Raw genomic sequence first — 18,721 nt, 5'->3', positions numbered from 1 at the left:
CGCAACTGGGTCAAGGCAGAGAGGCCCGTCTTCCGGCTCGCTGGCTGACTCTTAAGTTCGCGCGGGCTCTGCTTGTCGGGTTTCTCCGTCGTGGAGTCTCCAGGTCTCTCAATAGGAGGCCAGCCTTTCATCTCCCCTCTCAGGACTGCACCCAACCCCGCCCCATTCTCTGGGTCTCAGTGTGGGTCTGGGAGCTTGTGTGTGGCTCTCGGTGAGTAGGTGCATGCCTGTGTCTCTGGGCCGGGGGTCTCTCCCTGACACTCCCCGTGGTCTGTGTGTCCATCTCTACCTCTTTGCGCACGTGCCCACTTGGGTTCTCGCGGCGGCACTCACGCCTCCCCCACGCCCTGCCTCTGCTCTTTCTCTCTGGCGCTGTGGCTACCTTCTCCCCACTTTCCAGGTCTCTGTGCTTTCCCTCGCTCTCTGCTGCCCCGCCCCCCAGCCTCTGTGTGTGTGTTTCCATGTACAGTCACCGGCCCACTTCCACACCCCCTTCATTCTGCGCGCTTAGAAGAAAACATCCAAACACTTCAGCATCAGCATCCCAAATTTATTCTCCGGCAGCTGTGGCCGGGTGGGAGAGCCAAAGAGAAGAGTGGGCGCGGGAGGAGGAGAGAGTCCCGGAGAGTGGCAGGCACGGCGTGGGGCGGGGGCAGAGCAGGAGGGAGGAGGGGTTCCGAGCAGGACTGGAGCCATGCACCTGGCAGGCGAGCAGTGATGGGTTTAGGGTGGGGGCGTCTAGAACAAAAGCTGATTGAGAACAGCTCGGGTAAGAATCCTTCACACATCCCAGGAATCCCTAGAGTGTAGAAGAGGAGCACTGGAGCATGGGGGCACAGCCTCCCACTTACTCCAGAATGGGCTGGGGGAGTTCAGAGGTGGGGGGTTATTCTGGAATCCAAGTCTGGCATAGCCCACCCCTTGAGACTATTTCCCAGAAAGGAAAATAAATAAACAAATAAATAAAAGAAAAAGAAAAAGAAAGGAAGAAGGAAAAGAAGAGAAAAGAAAAAGAAAAACGAGAGGCACAGATTCTACCGAAATGGAGCCTAGAACCCCGTGGAACTGGGAGAGTGGTGGCCGTTCTGGAACCTGGTGGAGCAGAGTCCCGAACACTGAGGTGCGGGAGAACCCAGGGCTCAGCACAGCAGAATCTAGAACGCGGTGCGGCTCTAGAGGCTGTACGGAGGTTAGAATGCCAGGAGCGCTGGGGAGGGGCGCCTGGCCCCCACAGGGCAGAGGCTAGAATGCTGGGGAGCAGATCTAGAGTCGGAAGGGGGTGAACAGGAGGCTAAGGCCGGCCCGGGGAGGGAGCGATGGGGACACCTAGTGGCGACAGGAGAGATTACATGACTGGCACAGGCGGTGGGCTGACGGGGCTGCGGGCGTCAGGGTGCACGAAATCCGGGTTCACGTAGGTGAAGCCTTGGAAGTCGGCCTGGTCGATGCTGGCCAAAACTAGGCGGTCCGGCGGGGTCAGCGCGGGCGCCGCCCGCGTGAAGAATTTGTCGAAGTTCTCGCCGCTGCGTCCACACTGGGGGGAGCACAGGGAGGGAAAGATGAAATTCTCTCCGCTCCTTGGGTGTCCCTCCGGGTCCCCTCCGTCCATCTCTTGTCTCGCTTGGAACCTCTGCACATCCTTCACGGCCTCTGCATATCCCGTGAGGGCGTCTCCACAGAGGGACCCCCACCCCACCTCCACATTTAGGAACTGGAGCTCTTGGGTACCACCCCACCCCCCTCCAACCCGAAGGACCAAGAATGTTCCCGCAACGTGGCTGACCGGACGGGGTCTGAAGGGAGGCGCGATCTCCAGCCGTTCCAGGCGCTCCCAGTCCATCCAGCGGAAAAAGCCATGAGCACGGATGGCGGGCTCCCCGTCGGGCCCTGAGCCCAGGCGTTTCGCTGGGTGCTTAGTTAGGAACTGTGGGAAACACAGAGACAGACAGACAGACAGAGTCCCAGACAGGGAGGCACAGAGAACGGGCAAGAGAGAAAGACAAAAACAGAAGAACAGAAACACAGCATAGAGACCCAGAGAGAGGAGAGCAAGGGACAACAGAGTGGGGGGTGGGGTGGGGGAAAGAGAAATGGTGGAGAGTAAATGAGAACGAGATAGATGAACTCCAAACCCAAAGACCCGGGGACAGACAGAGAAAGAGAAAAATCATGGCATCAAGGTATGAGGGGCAAGAAACCCAGAAAGAGGAAGGGCACAGCAAAGAATCCCCGAAAGAGAAGTTGGAGGGAAAGAGAGGAGGAGAGGAAAAGGGAGAGGTGATGGGAGGGAGAGGGAGAGAGCGGTTGGAGACCCAGAGCAAAGGGGGAATAGAGAGCCCAAGAGGGGGAGATAGAGACCCAGGGGACCGGCAGAGACCCAGAGAATGTGGGAGATAAGACAGGATGGAGATTCAGCGGACAAAGCCCCAGAGAGAAGGGAAAAGACACAATATGAAGGCAGAGACTCAGAAAGAGAGGAGGAGAGTTCCAGAAAGAGGACAGAGATTCAGAGCATGTGTGTTTGGGAGTTGGGGGTGAGAGGGAAATAGACACCCAGAGAGAGGGGCACAAGGAAGCGAGAGGTCAACGGAGATCCCCAGGGACACAGAGAAAAGGTGGAGACACAGGAAGCCCCATCAGATGTAGATAGAGGCAGAGGTAGGAGACAGAAGCCGGAGAGTGACGGTCAGAGAGAATGGAGACAGGAGCCGGAAGCAGAAGGGTGCTAATGCTTGTTGAAAAGCTGCCACGGGCTAGGCTCTTTCTCCTGCACTAACTCCATAACCCCGGGAGAGGAGGCAGGCTCCCGGAGTTTGGGTGGCTGGCCCAAGATCCCACAGGAAGAGAAGTGGCAAGAGTTAGGTTCACCTGACCCACCCAGTTCTGGAGAGGAAGGCCCTGGCCTTCCAGCACTGCCTGCAGGTGGGAGGGGTGCTGTGGAGGGGAGGAGGCTAGAGGCCATCCTTGGGCTGGAGGTGACAGCAGGGCAGTCCATCAGTGTTCTAATGACATCTCTGTATGATACAAATTTTTCCAGCTGATGGAAGGGCAGTAACTTCAGGGGTGGGAGCCTTTCTCTAATGAGCACAGAGCCACCGTATGGGAAGCCCAGGATGGTGGTGGTGGGGCACAGGGGTTGTCTGGAGACTCTGGGGGTCAGGGGACTCTCACCCCCTTGCAGATTGCCACGGCTTCTCGGGAAAGCGACTTGGGGTAAGTGACAGTTTGTTCCATGATGGCCTGAAACAGCTCTTCCTCATCCTCCCCATCAAAAGGGGGCTGAGAAAATAAAGGCATAGAGTCAGAGACTTGACAAACTGGCCCTTCCCAACTTCCACACCCTCATCACCCAGCATGAACACGAACACCTCCCTCCAACATCCTAGGGAAAAATTGGACCAAGCGACCAAAGATTTCTCTTTGCTCTCAGACTCTCTGCTTTCCTATCTCAGATGCACCAGCTCTCTGCACCTCCTTGCTGTTCTGTCTTTCTCTGCTATGCAAATCAGTAATTAGACAATATGTCACTTAAATAGAAGAGAGACAAAAAATGCAGGTAAAAAAACCTAAAAGCATTCTCTGGATTGAATGAGTTTCTTCCAGTCTTCTGGGATTAGGAAAAGCAAAACCAAGGGAAGGATTCTTTTCTTTCTTTCTTTCCTTCTTTTTCTTTCTCTTTTTATTTTTAAGAGCCTGCAGGAGCAGGGCAGGGGAGGAGTGAGGAGCAGGGAGAGAGAGTGAGGGAGAGAAACCCAAGCCCAACACAGGACTTGATCTCAGGACCCTGAGATCATGATCTGAGCTGAAATCAAGAGTCAGATGCTTAACCAAAAGAGCCACCCAGGTGCCTCCCAAGGCAAGGATTCTTCAAGTGAGGTCTAGGAAGTCTGTTTATACAACTGAGGGGGTCCATGAGCTTGAACAGGGAAAAAAGTACATCCTTATTTTTAAAAAATCTCTAACTGAAATTTAGCATTCCCATACAAATGTGGCAAAAACCATAATGTAGTACTTGTGACTTCATCACCAACAGAAATCACAGATATTTTCTTAGCATGTTAGATTTGCAGATTTCTCATAATATTAAGTCATCTCAACTTCAAGATTACTGGTAGACCTTCCTGGTTATTTCCCGTCACTGTGAGATAATACTATTTAGTTCATTAACAGGAAATCACATACGTGTCCACATCCCAGTGCTTAATATTTACCTAACTGTATACTTTTAAATTAAATTTATTTAGCTGGCTGAACTGTTAAATTAAAATTTTTGTTTTGACAGCCATTTCAATGTGGTTGGTTTCCTTTGTAATCCTATTATTTTATTTCATGTATTTAAACACTTTGTTCTGAGAAGGGGTCCTTGGCACCAAGAAAGTTTCAAGAACCTCTGGCCTGTGGGAAAATAATGATTCAGCACCAAGGACAGCACTATCCAGGCAGGACACTCCCTGGCTTAGCACCCCTCCTCAGTCCGCAGACATCCCTTCCTAACCTGCTCTTTGAGATAAAGGCTGTGTGACAGGAGGCCAGCCCACGTGGTGCTGCCTTTAGCCAAGCCAGCCTCCCCCCCCCCCCCGGATTCCCTTACCTGTCCTGCCAGCATCTCATACAGCAGAACCCCAAAGGACCACCAATCCACAGACTTCCCATAGGGCTGGTAGGCAATGATCTGGTGAGGAAGGGTGGGCATCAAGGAATCATGGTTTGGGCTTCAAGAAGCCCAAGACCCTTTTTGGCCTCACCCCCTGGGAACCTTACCCACGTTAAGTGTTTTCAACACAAACTCTTCCCACTCAGAACACTTAGGCCAGAGCTCCATCTTTTTGGAAAATTCAGATATAAAATTTACCTACTTAGAACATTCCTTTGATCCCCAAAATAAAGACTACCTAAGGACCAAGTCAAAAGTTCCAACCAGCTAGAATATTTAGGTAACCAGACCTTCTCCTTACAGAGAGGGTAAAGAAGGGCTAAATTTCAGAGACCAGAGAGTTTTAAATCTGATGCACTTATGATTCATCAGAAGGCTGTTCCTAGCCCTAAGAATTCCAGCCTCGATAGGTCAGTCAGAAATATGTGTGTGTTTTTCAAAATCTCCACAAGTTCTGAAAGCATCGACACTGATTACCTGGGCATTAGCACTGAATCACCCTGAGAGATTAAGAACGGCACCACCAACACCACTTCCTCCCTCAACTAAGAAAAGTCAGGACCCTCTATCTCCTTATACATGGTCAGATCATTAGCTCCAGTCCCTTAACAGATCAGAGTATACTCTCCCGATGTGAAATATTCAGAGGACAGCTCAGGGCTCTGGGGGGATGGTCCCCACCCACTCAGAGTACACTGGAAGTTGTCTCCACCCTCTAGAATAGTCTAGAATAGTCCTGTATCAGGGCCTGCTCTCTGAGAATTCTTAGGAGCCGAGCGGGTCCCACTCTGTTAGCACACTCACCTGCCTGGCCGCCCACATTGCCAGCTCAGAGACCCAGCTCTGCCCACTGGGAATGCGGGGCACACAGGCCCCTCTGTGTTGCTTGCTGCTAGTCCCCCCAAGACTCAGGTAAGGACCTCAGGGTCAGGACCCCCATTCTGAGTGTTAAACAACCAGCCACCCCCGGCTGGCAAACTTGGAGGACAGCAAGAGCAGCAGACAGAGGTTACCTCAGGGGCTATGTAGTCTGGGGTCCCGCAGAAGGTGCGGGTTGTGGTCCCTGGGAAGACGTTCTCCTTACACATGCCGAAGTCAGTGATTTTGATGTGTCCTTCAGCATCCAGCATGACGTTGTCTAGTTTCAGGTCCCTGGGTGTGGGAGGCAGGACAGAGAGGAGTTGAGGGAAGGGTGGAGTCCCAGAATCCCAGCGGCAAGTGTTTGTGTGTTTTCTTTTAAAGTAAGCTCTTCGCCCAAGGTGGGACTTGAACTCACGACCGACTGCGAGATCACTAGTCGCTTGCTCTACCCACTGGGCAGCCAGGTGCCCCTGGAGCCGCCCGCTGGATCCCTTTCCCTCTTAGGGACCTGCTGGCCTCCAGTGAAAGGCCGGACCGCTCACCGGTAGATGATGCCCTGATTGTGAAGGAAGAAAAGGCCGATGGCGATTTCTGCTGCGTAGAACCTGGAGGAGGGGGCGGGGAGCCAGAGGTCAAAGGCTGGGGCCCTCTCCCCCCCCACCCCTCCTCGTCTCTTGGCCAAGACTCACGCGGCATGGGGCTCCTTAAACTTGCCCAGCTGCTGAATGTGGTACATCAAGTCGCCCCCGGTGACATACTCCATCACGAAATACAGGCGATCCTGGGGCGGGCGGGGGGGTGTGGCTCAGAGGAGGGGACATGCGGCCCAGGGGGTAGGACGGGTCCATTCCCGCCCACTCCAGACAAACTTGCGTCAGAAACCCAGAGCGGCTGGGCGGTCCGAGGACTCAAGCCTGCCCCCCAGAATCTCCACCTGCCCCTCCACCTGCCACTCCCAGCCGGCCCCGCCCTCTGCGAATGGAGACCCAGGCCCGTCATTCCCCGGAAATCCCAGGGGCGTCGCCGCCTCTCCGCGCACCTCCTCGCGCAAACGCGACCCCAACCATCTGTTGAGGAACCAGCTGTGTTTCGGGCCCGGCTTGCAATGCACGATAACGTTTCTCGAAAGCCAAGAAGCTGGCTACGTTTATCCAGAGCTTCTTGAAGGAGTCACGCCCTCTCCAACCTCCCGCGGTTCTCATTCCCTGCCCCACCCCATGATCTGTGGGCGCGCCCCGTGTCTGAGACCTTCCCTCAGGAGACCTTCCCTCAGAATCCGATGGGACGACCTCGTTCCAGGGAGCCAGCTGCTGGCAGCCCCTCGGAGGTCATTCTCCTCCAGCACTCCCTGCGCTCAAAACTCCTTGGCTCAGACCACACCCACCCAAGACACCCCCCCCCCCCCCGCGGGTGCAGGCCACGCCCACCAGGCCCCCAGCCCTCTGGCCACGCCCAGTCAGCGAGCGGAAGGTTCCTGGCGTCGCCGTAGTCTCAGAATCCCGGAGATTCTGAGAATCTCAGAATCCAGACTCCTCCTTTCTTACCGGGGTCTGGAAGGTGGAGTGCAGCTGGGTGAGAAAGTGGGGCCGGCCCCCCGGGCCTCGGCCCCCCAGGGCCAGCACTCGCTTCTCCACAAGGGTGCAGTCCACGTCGTCGTCCTGGACAATCACGTCTTTCTTCAGGATCTTGATGGCATAGAGCTCATCAGAGCCCCTGCGCTCAGCCAGCATCACCTAGGGACAGAGTTCCAAAAGGCCCAGTCCATCTTGGGAAGGAACCCAGACATGCAGATTCCTGCCCCTGCCCTTCAGGGACACAGAGAAAGGGAATCCCCAGTCCTTCCTCTCTCTCTCTCAGGGGACAGGGTACCCTGGTTTTGCCCAGCACTCCCTCCTGAAAGCATCCCAGTCTTTATGCCCGACCTCTCAGGGGCACTCAGGGGTCCCATCAAGCCCCCTTTCCAGTTTCCTAGTGTCCCTCCCCAAAGACCAGAATCTGACGTCTCCCCAGACATCCTCCCCTTTCCCCCCAGAACCCCAGGAGTCCAACCTTCCCAAAACTGCCTTTTCCTAGAACCATGAGGAAGCTGAAGTCAGAGATGTGGAGACGTCCGGGGCTCGTCCCAAAGAAACAGCGCTTGGAGTCGGTGGGACTGGGGGATGGGGAAGGGATGGGAGAGGAAGAGGGACCCATCCGCACGCGCTGTGAGAAACGGGAGAGACCCAGAGGTAGTCAGACTCCAGGTGGGGATAAGGAGATGCCCCTGAGAGAGACAGCATCCAAGAACGAAAGGGATAGGGAGAGATAGAAAAAGAAAGTTGTCTCTGCCCCCTCTCCACCTCTTGGCATAAGACCTTGCACTGATTTTCCACAGCCTGGAGGGCTGATCATTCAAATAACACTTAGACAGATTACTATATGCCATTAGATTAGCAACCCCCCCATTTTATTTTTTATTTGTTAAGTAATCTCTACACCCATCATGGGGCTCAAACTCACAACCTCAAGATCAAGTGTCTCACACTCCACTGACAGAGCCCACCAGGTGCCCCTACCCCACCCCCACTTTGAGAAGAGGAAATTGGCACAGAGATATCAAATAACTTGCCCAATGTCATACCAATTAAAAAGCAGAGCCAGCTTTTCATTGATCTAAAACAAGTGTATCACCATTTTTTATATCATTTTCTCTGTAATGCAAAGAATGTGGGCATAACAATTGGAGTTGTTATTTGCATTAGAAAATAAAGTCTAAAATATCCAAAAAAAAAAAAAAAAAAAGCAGAGCCAGAATTCAAAATCCATGAAAGCCAGAGACTGTCTCCCTCCTTTTTGTGTCTTCAGCATCGCCCAGCACAGAGGGCACTGAATGGATGAAGGGCTTCCAGGACGCGCGTGCATTTCCTATTGTGCAACCTTGAGAGCACACCCAGTGTCCGAACACCTTTCCCACCACGGCTTCCAGCTCTTCCCACCCGAGTCTCCACAGAGCCTCCTCCCCGCTTCCCCCTCTGCCTCTATTTCTACTCTCCACACAGAGCCTTGTCCTGCTCGACGGAAACCACCTCCCGCCACCTTTGATGCTCCCATGCTCCCACCCTGTCTCACCCAGTTTAAAAGCTACAATCCTTCCAGCAATGACAAGTCACACCCCTTCCCTATCTGATTTAATTTCCTACTTTCCACACCCTGTCCCCCTTCAGCCCCGCTGTCCTCCTTGCTGTACTACTCCCAGCCTGCTTCTACCACAGGGCCTTTGTGCCTGCTCTTCCCTCTGCCTGGAAGGTTTTCCATCTTTCAGCCTGGAAATCTAGTCTCCCCCTCCTGTGCCTGGAAATTCCTACACTTCCGGCTGGATTCACCACCCCGCTAGGAAGCTGTCTCTGGCTCTCCCAGGCTGTGCTTCCCCAGGGCCTGAGGCTAGGGCCTTCCTTCCTGGCGGATGTTTCTCTATGTAACTTTCTCCTACTTTGAAGTTGGAGGCCCCCAGGGAATGGACTGATTCTACCCCCAGAACAGGTTTTAGCTTCTGCAACACCTCAAGAAACAGGTGTGAGAGAGTGAGAAGACGAAAGGAAGAGAGAAGGCCGCAGTGATAAACAAAAACTCAAGGACTGGTCAGGTGTAGCCTCCTCAGGGAAGTCTCTCCCTGGCCATCCCCACACCCCAGGCTGGCTTGGTGCCTCCTCTAGGCTTCTCCATGGCCTGGGGCACCTCTGATACAGTGCATCATCCTGGAATTTAAGTATCTGTCACTGTGGGACTTGCTTAAGGGTCAGGTTCCCCTTTGAGGTGCTAGGTTTAACTCAGCAAGCACGCCGGCTGCCAAGTCTGTGCCCGGCCAGATACCAGGGGAGGGAGACGTGGGAAGAGACAAGCAGACCACAGGAATGAAACTATCTCCATTCCAGGCCTGAGCTCTACTCACCTCATACAGTTCCAGGGGGTAGTTACAGGCCTGGGGGAGAAGAAAGCCAGAGTCAGACGCCCCAGAGAGGTAGGAGGTTGCCCTAAAACAGAGTGTGAGGACTCCAAACCCCCAAGCCATGGGAATGGATAGGCACCCTAATTCCCATCATACCCTGGGGCAAGAGTCCCCTAGAAAAGCGGAAGGATCCCCAGGGCCTTCTGGGAATTGTAGTCCCAGGACCCCTGGGCACCCAGCCACTCTGAACTGTGTGTGCGGGGCTGGACCCCCACTGGGGAAAGCGGGGGTCCAAGTACCTCAAACTTCTGGAGGAGGCTGCAGTTGTCAGCGTCAGCCACCGGCACATTGTAATATTCGCCCTCCTCCTGGTTCAGTAACTTGTACCTGACACACAGACGGAGACCAGAGCGGGCCGGAGGCGGGGTGGGGTGGGGGCGGGGTTGAGGGTTGGGGGGATGCGCCCGAGGGGGAAAAGAGACGCAGAAAGAAAGACACAGAGATGGAGAGAGAAAGAGTGAGCTAAGGAGAAAGAGATGGGATGCTGGGAGATGGGGCTTGGGGGGGGCGGGGACAGGGGAGGAGGGAGAAAGAAGGGCAGGGAGGCAGGAGGCGGCGGTCGGAGAAGAGAGACCACGCACAGACCTAGACGCAGAGGCCGAGGCACAGCTGCGACCCTGCCCCACCCTCACCAGCCGTCCACCGGGGCCTTGAGCAGCTCCGAGACCCCAAAGGACATGGCACCCATGAAGTCGTTGCGGGAAGTCCGGTCCCAGTCCCACACCTCCACGCTGAGCCGGCGCTCCACGTCCCCTGGCTTCAGGTTGCTGCGGGAAGGGTGGGGCGGAGTGAGGGTCCAGCACCCCGCTCCCCACTCCCCGGCTTCCCTGTCCTTGGTCCTGGAGGAGGACACAGGTCCTTCTGGGGTGAGCTGGGGTCTCCTGCTGCTCCCTAAACTGTCCCATCATCTCGGACCCTCCCCAAGGGCGTTTTCCCCAACAGCGGGACGCAGAGTACATCCAGACGGCACTCAGCCTCTCTCCCTCCTTCCCACATTCTTGGCTCCTTCCCATCCCCGCGTCCTGTCCTTTCTCTCCAGATTTCTCTCCTGAGTCTCTGTGGCCGCTCCTTCCTCTGGGTCTCTGTCCTTCTGTCTTTCTGTTAATTGGCTTCTCTTTCTCTTCCTGCCACCCACCCACCACCCCTCTGCTTACACCCCACCCCCTGCATTCTGTCCGTGTGTCTCTTTGGGTTTGCATCTCTTCTTCAGAACCCTCCATATCTGTCTCACTCCAGAGTTGTGGACTTTGATGGATATTAAATGCACAGATCTCTCTCTTGGCTTCCGTCACTCCATCCCTCTCTGTCAGTCACTCCATTCCCTCTCCCGCCACCTTTCTCTGCCCTTTTCTTGGGTTCCCTCTATCCTAACACCTCCCACCATCTGCTCTCTGGGGTCTTGTGGGCCACCAAGACCCTCAGATCCTTCTCTACCAGCCATCACAGCATCCCCTGCACCCGAGGCTCACAACACAAAGGTCTCATTCCACACGGGATTTAGTGTGGCTTTCACCGTCCGGGTCTTCTGTTTTGTCAAGTTCCGAGGGTCTGGGATAAGTTTCAGCTTCACATAAGGATCCGACAGACCATTGGGATCCATTGGGATGAGGTTACGGGCCTCACCAACTGAGAGGAGAAGTGAAGGAGGATAGACAGGGTTACAGATCCAGGAAGAGGCCCCAAAGTCTCCCCAGTCGGCAATCAAAAATCCAAGCTCTCCACCTTTCTCAGGACCCAGGCGTCTTTGGCCTTACCGTTCCAGTATCCAGAAGACAGGGCCTAAAGCCCTCTCCCCAGCCAGGGACCCAGAAATCAGACCCAGAGCCCCCTTCTCCCTGCGGTCCAGGAATGAGGACACTGGACTGGGCATATCACCGATAGTAATCCCAAACCTCCCTCCGAATCAGGTTCTCTCTCCTCCCTCCCTCTCAAGGGCCTTGATTTAGAGTGGCCATTAAGAGGCGCTGAAAGAGGGTACCTGGGTGGCTCAGTCGGTTTGCCATCTGCCTTCAGGTCATGCCTGGAGTTCGAGCCCCCACATCGGGCTCCCTGCTTAGCAGGGAGTCTGCTTCTCTCTCTCTCTCTGTCCTTCTCCCTGCTTGTGTGCTCTCTTTCTCATTCTCTCTCAAATAAATATTTTTTTAAAAATATTTTATTTATTTGTTTGAGAGAGAAGGAGAGGGAGAAGCAGACTCCCCTCAGAGCAGAGGGTTGGGTGTGGGCCTCCATCCCAGGACCCTGAGATCATGACCTGAGCGGAAGGCAGATGCCCAACCGACTGAGCCACCCAGGCGCCCTAATAGATAAAATCTCAAACAAATAAAAAGGAGCTGAAAGTTTCAAGAGTCAACTTGGAAGGAGCATTTGGAAGAGACTGGCGAGGCGGGGGCAGTGCTCAGCCACACTCAGGAGTGTAGGCGTGACCCGCAGGGGGCGTGGCCCTCCTTGGAGGGTTGGGCGCCCCCCCCCCCCCCCCCCCGCGCAGTTGAACCCCTTGGGTCCTTCCTCCTGGGGTAGAAGGGCGGGAGCAGACCCAGGAGCCCGGCTTCACCTGTGACGTGGATCTCATCTGCCGTCGGTGCTCGGATCTCTAGCTGCAGCCGCCCACGGCGCTCCGTGTGGTCCACCCCGCACAGAGAGGGCACGCTGCGCACACAGCGCCGGTGCACGTTCATCTCGCAGCCTGGGGGGACAGAACCGGAGGTAGGGCGGCCGGCCGCCGCCCAACTCCAGACTCCATCCTCCAGCCCGACCCAGAGAAACCCAGACACTGCGCTCTGAAAGGGGCCCGGGAGCGCCAGGTTCCGGCAGGAGCCCCAAGCAGAGACTCACAGGAGCATTTCATGCCCTGGTGCACCAGCCCGTAGAGAAGGGAGCCGCAGTGGTCACAGAATGTGGGGCTGCTGTAGCTGTGCAGACGGAACTTGTGCTTGTTTCGGGGGTCCTGGGGGCAGAGAGGAGGCATCAGACCAGGTCAGGAGCTGGGAAGTGGGGTGCCCTAGACCCAGGGAGAGAAGCCCTTTGAACTCTGCCTCCTCTGCCTTGTGCCCCCCTTCACTCTACTGCATTTATGGAGCACCTGTGTGCCGGGCACTGTTCTTGGTGCCAGGACCAGCTGCGGACAAACAACGAAAAACTTCTGCCCCCATGGAGTTTACTTTCTAGTGGGGGGGACATAAAATAAACACTGAATAAGTAAAACAATGATGGATGGTAGCAGGTGCTGCGGAGGAAAAGGAAGCAGGAAGGGGGATTGCCAGGGCCGGGGACTGAAATTTGCAGAGACTGGCGAGGGAAGGCTTCACTGACAAGGTGGCATGTGGGCAGAGCCTGAAGGAGGCGGGGCTTCTCACGTTCCATAGTCCCTGCGCTCGCCCCACCTCCCCAAACATGCTCCCCAAGGACGTGTCGGCCATGACGAACTCCAGATGGCTCACTGTCAGCCTCTGTCAAGCTCTGCCCACTGTTGATCTGCCTTCTCTGAGCCCCTTGTGAGATGGACAATATGACCTCTCAGTTAACGAAAGACCAAGTGTAGGGGCGCCTGGCTGGCCCAGTCGACGTAGCATGCAACTCTTGATCTTGAGGGTGTGAGTTCAAGTTCCATATTGGGTGTAGAGATTATTTGAAAGGAAGAAAGAAAGGAAGGAAGGAAGGTAGGTTAAGTGTAAAGTGCATAGCAGGGCCTGGCATGCTCTCTGTGCTCAGTACTGCCGTTTGTGCTACTGTGGTTACTATCCATGATTTTATTGCCATGTCCACAGAGCCCTGGGTTTAAATAAGAGCTGGGCCATTTACCAGCTGTGTGATTTGGGGCAAGATAGTGCCCAGTTTAGAGCCTCAGGGTCCACTTCTGCCCAGTGGAAATCAACAGTCCATATCTTGAAGCAGTGTCCAATCCAGAGTCCAATTAAGCATGAATTTAGGGCACCGACAAAGCATTCCTTCCCTGCCCTTGGCAATATCTGAATGTTCAGTAATTTGGTATCTGCCTTTTCCTAGGAATGCATCGTGAGCTAGGGTGAAAATTCAGGATATTCTTGATATCAGGATATTCTTGGGCTTTTATTTATTTTTGCAGTTTAGCGGGGATCCTATTTTAAATGACGCTTGGGGGGTAGGGTGTGATGATCTCTTTCAATGCTCAGGGCCTCTAAAGATCTTCCGCTGACCCTAACTCAGAGGGTGCCCGCCGCTCTAAGTGCTGCACTATGTCAGTTCTCAGCAGGGCGCCGGACTCACAAGCTCCACTGCTCCACGGAGGTAAGCTGTTCTCATTCTCAAGAAATCACAACCAAAAAGGAGACAGAGCTGCAGCTCTAAGTACACAGAGCTGCGTCCCCACTGGACGCTGCCTACTCCCCAGCTCTGTGCCCCCCCACAACACCGCCCGTTGCAGAGTCTCAGCCTTCCTTCCTATAAAATGGGGCCACGAGGCCTCCCTGAAAGGGGCCAAATGGAAATCAAGCTCGCCAAGACCTTCCCACTTCTTTAGCCCTTGATCCATGTGACGGCCAACAAGAGCCAAAGCATTGAGAAGGAAAAAAATAAAAGAGTGAAGTAAGGAAGACCCCTTCCTCTGTTTCTTCATCAGTGACAGCAACTGTTGTACAAGGATAATAACCCATATGTCATCTCTCGCCAGGTGCCAGGTACCATCCCAAGCATTTGACTCATTTAGTTCTCAAAACCATCCTGTAAGGTAGGCGTGGTCATCATCCCCATTTTGCACATGAGAACAAGAGGTACAGAGAAGTAAAGCAACTTTTGGAAGGTCAGAGAACCTCTATGTGGGGGAACTGGGAGTCAAGCCCAGGGCTCCGACTCAGATGGGGACAGGGACAACACCTCACCTCCTGCTTTGTGCGGACTCATTCCTGGACCGCCTGAAAGACACCTGCTGAGTGCGCACAGTGAGTCCTGGACAATTCAGAAGTCGCACGGGGAGTGCAGGCAGGCAGGCAAGGCGGCCAATCAGTGACATACATGGCCGCTAGTAGACAGTGGTGCTCAATGTATGTGCTATGACATCACTTCCTCTACATAAACTTCAACTTTCGTCACCTAACCAGCTGGCAAAATGTCCCATGGACTTCTGGAGAGCTCTCTGTCCCTTTTTCTCTCTCTCTGTCCCAGCTCCTCATTCCGTCCCTTTCTTCATCTGCTAATCATAAAGCGGGCTTGAACCCTATCAAACCCTGGGCTAGGCCCTCAATCCTCCTGGCTTCATTGGACTACCAAAACAAGCCGGGGAAGGTGGGGGTTTATGCTGTCCGAGCCGGTAGCCACTCACGACACGTAGCTATTTAAATTTCCATCAGTTCAAATTAAATGGAATTTAGATTTCCCTTGCTCAGTCCCGGCAGCCCCTCCCCAGGGCGCCTCCCGCTAGCTGGGTGTGGCTGGCGGCTGCCATACTGGACAGAGGGGAAATGGAGGCTCAGAGAGAAGAGCCCTAAGGCCAGACAGAAAGTGAAGGAGGGATCGGAAATGGACCACAGCATCGGCTGTTCTTGGAAGCCCACCTGCCATCCCCCGGACGGGAAGCAGAGGGAGAGAGAGACAGAGGTGGTGTGGATCTGTGTGTGTGCACACGAGGGAATCTGTATGTGCACCTGTGTGTGCTCCTGGGGGTTTTGTGCATGTGTGTGCATGTGCGTGCGTGCCTGTGCACTGCAGGGTCTCCCTGGGCCTCCCTCTTGGCATCTCAGAAACCATTCTCCGTATCTACCATTTTTTACTCTAACGGGTCTCTGGGTGTCTGCAGCTCTGCTTCTCTGAGTTTGTCTCTGTCTGTCTCTCTCGTCCCTGTGGCTCCCCCTTTCCTCCCTCCTGGGCTGCTGTCTCTGTTCTATTCCTCTTTTTCTGTCTCACTCTCTCTGGGTCTCTATCTTTTTCTGCATTTCTGAGATTCTCTGTCTTACCTCTGTGCCTGCATCAATGGTTGTCTCTCTCTCTGTCCCTCCACTCTCTGTTTTTTTTAATCTCTTGACCCTTGGATGACAGCCCACCCCCTCCAATGCTCATCTTCAGTCCCTTCCCCACTGCCTCTTCTCTGTCCCCCACCTGTGTCCCCAGGCTGTCTCAACCCCCTCTCATTTCCCCTTTCCAGGCCAAGGGCAGGGAATCTGGGCCAGACTAGCTCCCCCTATCTCTCCAGCCCCCCTCCCCTCCCAGCCTTAAAAATAGCAGGAGAAATTGGGACGGACGCCGAGGGGGTGAGGGCGGGGGCGCGGCCCAAGGAGGAAGAATCAGGTGTCCGGGCACTCACATCCGTCTGGGGGCCCTTCCCAGCGCCTGGACACTCGAAGGTCACAAATTCGTGGCATCGTCGGTGAACCACAAAGCTGCAGACTGAAGGTGAGAATCATAGAGACACAGAGACAGAGAGAGAAAGCCCAATGGACAGAAAATCAGAAAGAGAGAGACTCCAACGGAAGGAAAACCACAGAGAGGGGACCCCAAAGTCAAGAGAGTTTAATAGAAAATCAAAGGAGAGACCCCAACATAGAGTGGGGGAGGGAAACCAGGAGATAGAAAATTCAGGGGTTGAACCCAAAGACAGAAATAGAGACACAGAGCATCACAGAGCAGAGAGACCCCAGTGCCCACAGCCAGAGGGAGACACAGAGACAGACCGAGAAAGACCGAGACCCAGGGACACAGAGAGAAAACAGGATCCCATCCACAGACAAGCCCACCGAGGTGAGGCAAGAAAGCAAGGAAAGAGGCAAGCTGAGGAGAGCAAACAGAAATGTCCTCCGACAGCACAGAGAGAGCAGCGACTTGGGCAGAAGTGAGTCTGGGGGCCGCGGGAGGCCTCCCCCTCCCTGACTCACTCTGTTCTCAACAGTAGCAGCTGGTACTTCAGGACTCGCCCCCCTCTCCCGCCCCGCATAACTGCCAGCCCCGCCCGGCCCCCACCCGCCCATTGGTGACCCCACCCGGCCTGCCCCTGCCTAGGACTGTTGGTGTTGTCATGGCGACAACAGCTTGGGGGGGGGCTCTGACTCCGAATCTCCAGCCCCCCCCTTCAGCTCCCCTTTTCCAAATCTCTCTGTTGCCATGGCAACAGATTCTCCAAATATCTGTCCCCACCTGGAGCCGGCCGAGGGAGGGGCCCCCAGCACCACCTCCGCGGTGGCCCCACCATCAGAGCTCCCTCCCCACAGCAGGCTGTGTCTCTGCCACACCCCCGGCCCCGGGCTCCCCCGCGCCTCTCTGGGGACCAAAGAACACGTGTGTCAAGCCTCCTGGGCTGTGGGGTCCCAGCCTCCACCCTTCTGAGGGTCCCAGGAGTCCAGGTCCCCAGGTCTTACCTTGACATTGCAGGCCCTGTTTTCCAATCCCCCTGCAAGATCAAGGATCCGAGGTCAGTGCAGAAAAGGGTACGGGGCCTCCCACCTCTGCCAGCTTTACTGCGCCTTCCTCCCTCCACGAGCAGGACCCCAGCTGCCTCTTGTTCTAGTGCCCAGAAATTCTGGCCCTCAGCCTTTCTTCTCTCAGACCCAGGAGTCCAGGCCCCCAGCTGCCTCCTCCCTCAGACCCAGGAGTCCAGGCCCCCAGCTGCCTCCTCCCACAGACTCTGGAGTCCAGGACCCAGCCCCTCCTCCCTCAGACCCAGGAGTCCAGACCCCCAGCCCCTCCTCCCTCAGACCCAGGAGTCCAGACCCCCAGCCCCTCCTCCCTCAGACCCAGGAGTCCAGACCCCCAGCCCCTCCTCCCTCAGACCCAGGAGTCCAGACCCCCAGCCCCTCCTCCCTCAGACCCAGGAGTCCAGGCCCCCAGGCCCTCCTCCCTCAGACTCAGGGGTCCAGTCACCAGCCCCTTCCTACCCTAGGACCAGAAGTCAGGGCTGCAGCCCTCTCCTTCTCCATCCATCAGGGGCCTGGGGTGACATGCGTCTCCATCCCTCCTTCCATCTTCCCTCAAGCCCCCAGCCCCGTCCCTCACCAGATGAAGTCGGTGCAGTGGCTGCAGAAGGTTGGCTGCTTGAAGAAGCGGGCGGTGAACTTGTGGCTCTTGACTTCGTGGACCACCTTCTGCCTCAAAGCCCCCTTTCTGCAAAACAGGGGCCGGGGTCCCCCCTCTGAATCGCCTCCGCCGGGGCCCAGGCCTGCCATGGCCCCAGGAACGTAGCAGGGACCAGGATCCTGCCTTTCTGGGGAAACAGGTGGAAAGGCGAGGAGCCGGAGACTCGGGAGAGCACTGAGCCACGGGGAGATTGCGAGGAGGAAAGGAGAGGGGCGAGGCACCTCCAGGCGCGGAGCGCAGGGCAGGGAGCGGCACCCTGGGGCGCGCCGGCTCCGCCAGGGGGAGCGGGCGGGCCGGGCGGAAAGCCGAGGGCAGGGACGCGGAGGAGCCGGAGGCAAGGGCGGCGGCGGCGGCGGGAGCTCCGGCTCAGGCACCTGCTGAAATGTGGGAGCCCCGGCTGGGGGGAGGCGTTGCCATGACGACCGAGGGGCGGGGCTTCAGCTTAAAGGCGTCCCCCCCTCCCTGAGACTCGGGACAAACGCCCTGCCCCCGACACACACGTGCGCACACCCACTCTGGGGGCTGGCTGGAGGGAGGGGGCATCCTCTGAGCAGTGCCCTGCCTCCACCTCCATCTGTCGCCCGGGCCGGGCGTTCTCCCCACTTGGGACCTCGGGGTGGGTCCCGTGAGCCCGCTGAGACTGCCCTCGGATCCCTGGGTTTCTGACGGTGTCACTCTGCTTCATTACACAAACTTTGTATTCAGTGCTGGGGACCCAGTGGTGGACGCGGAGACCTGCTCTCTCTGCTGCTCTTTAAGTCTTGATTTCTCTCGGTTGTGGGTGAATTTGTATGTCCCTGTCTCCCTCTGGGGTTGTCCCTGGCTCTCAGTCTCGGTCCCTGTCCAGTGTTCCCAGGCCTCTGTCCTGTGTCCCTGTCCCAGTGTTGCTAGCTCCCTGTCCTGTGTCCCTGTCCCAGTGTTCCCGCCTCCCTGTGCTGTGTCTCTGTCCCTGTCCAGTGTCGCTGGCTCCCTGTCCTGTGTCCCTGTGTTCCGGGCTCCCTGTCCTGTGTCCCTGTCCCAGTGTTCCCGCCTCCCTGTCCCGTGTCTCTGTCCCTGTCCAGTGTTCCTGGCTCCCTGTCCCATGTCTCTGTCCCTTGCCTCTATTTCTCTGTTTTGCTCTGTGTCTCCATCTATGCCCGTGGCCATCCTGTGACCCTCTCCGGGTCTTGGCGTCGCTCTTTGTGTGG

General features: G+C 55.9%; 1 protein-coding gene across 1 annotated transcript; it reads right to left on the bottom strand.

The window, feature by feature from the left end:
- Nucleotides 1–529: 529 nt before the first annotated feature.
- Nucleotides 530–17,921, bottom strand: PRKCG (protein kinase C gamma). The gene is made up of 18 exons (XM_045988535.1): nucleotides 17,454–17,921; nucleotides 16,820–16,851; nucleotides 15,772–15,854; nucleotides 12,333–12,444; nucleotides 12,052–12,183; nucleotides 10,970–11,126; nucleotides 10,133–10,267; nucleotides 9,740–9,827; nucleotides 9,444–9,473; nucleotides 7,565–7,717; nucleotides 7,060–7,248; nucleotides 6,205–6,296; nucleotides 6,058–6,120; nucleotides 5,668–5,806; nucleotides 4,592–4,672; nucleotides 3,172–3,279; nucleotides 1,784–1,924; nucleotides 530–1,534 (listed from the first exon to the last, which is right to left on the bottom strand). Exons 1-18 carry the CDS (start codon nucleotides 17,621–17,623, stop codon nucleotides 1,346–1,348), a joined length of 2,094 nt encoding a protein of 697 aa, XP_045844491.1. The 5' UTR covers nucleotides 17,624–17,921; the 3' UTR covers nucleotides 530–1,345.
- Between the last annotated feature and the right edge of the window lie 800 nt (nucleotides 17,922–18,721).

The sequence above is a fragment of the Meles meles genome, chromosome 19 (genome assembly GCF_922984935.1).
Source record: "Meles meles chromosome 19, mMelMel3.1 paternal haplotype, whole genome shotgun sequence".
NCBI lineage: Eukaryota > Metazoa > Chordata > Mammalia > Carnivora > Mustelidae > Meles > Meles meles.
This window is presented reverse-complemented; position numbering and strand designations above follow the sequence as displayed.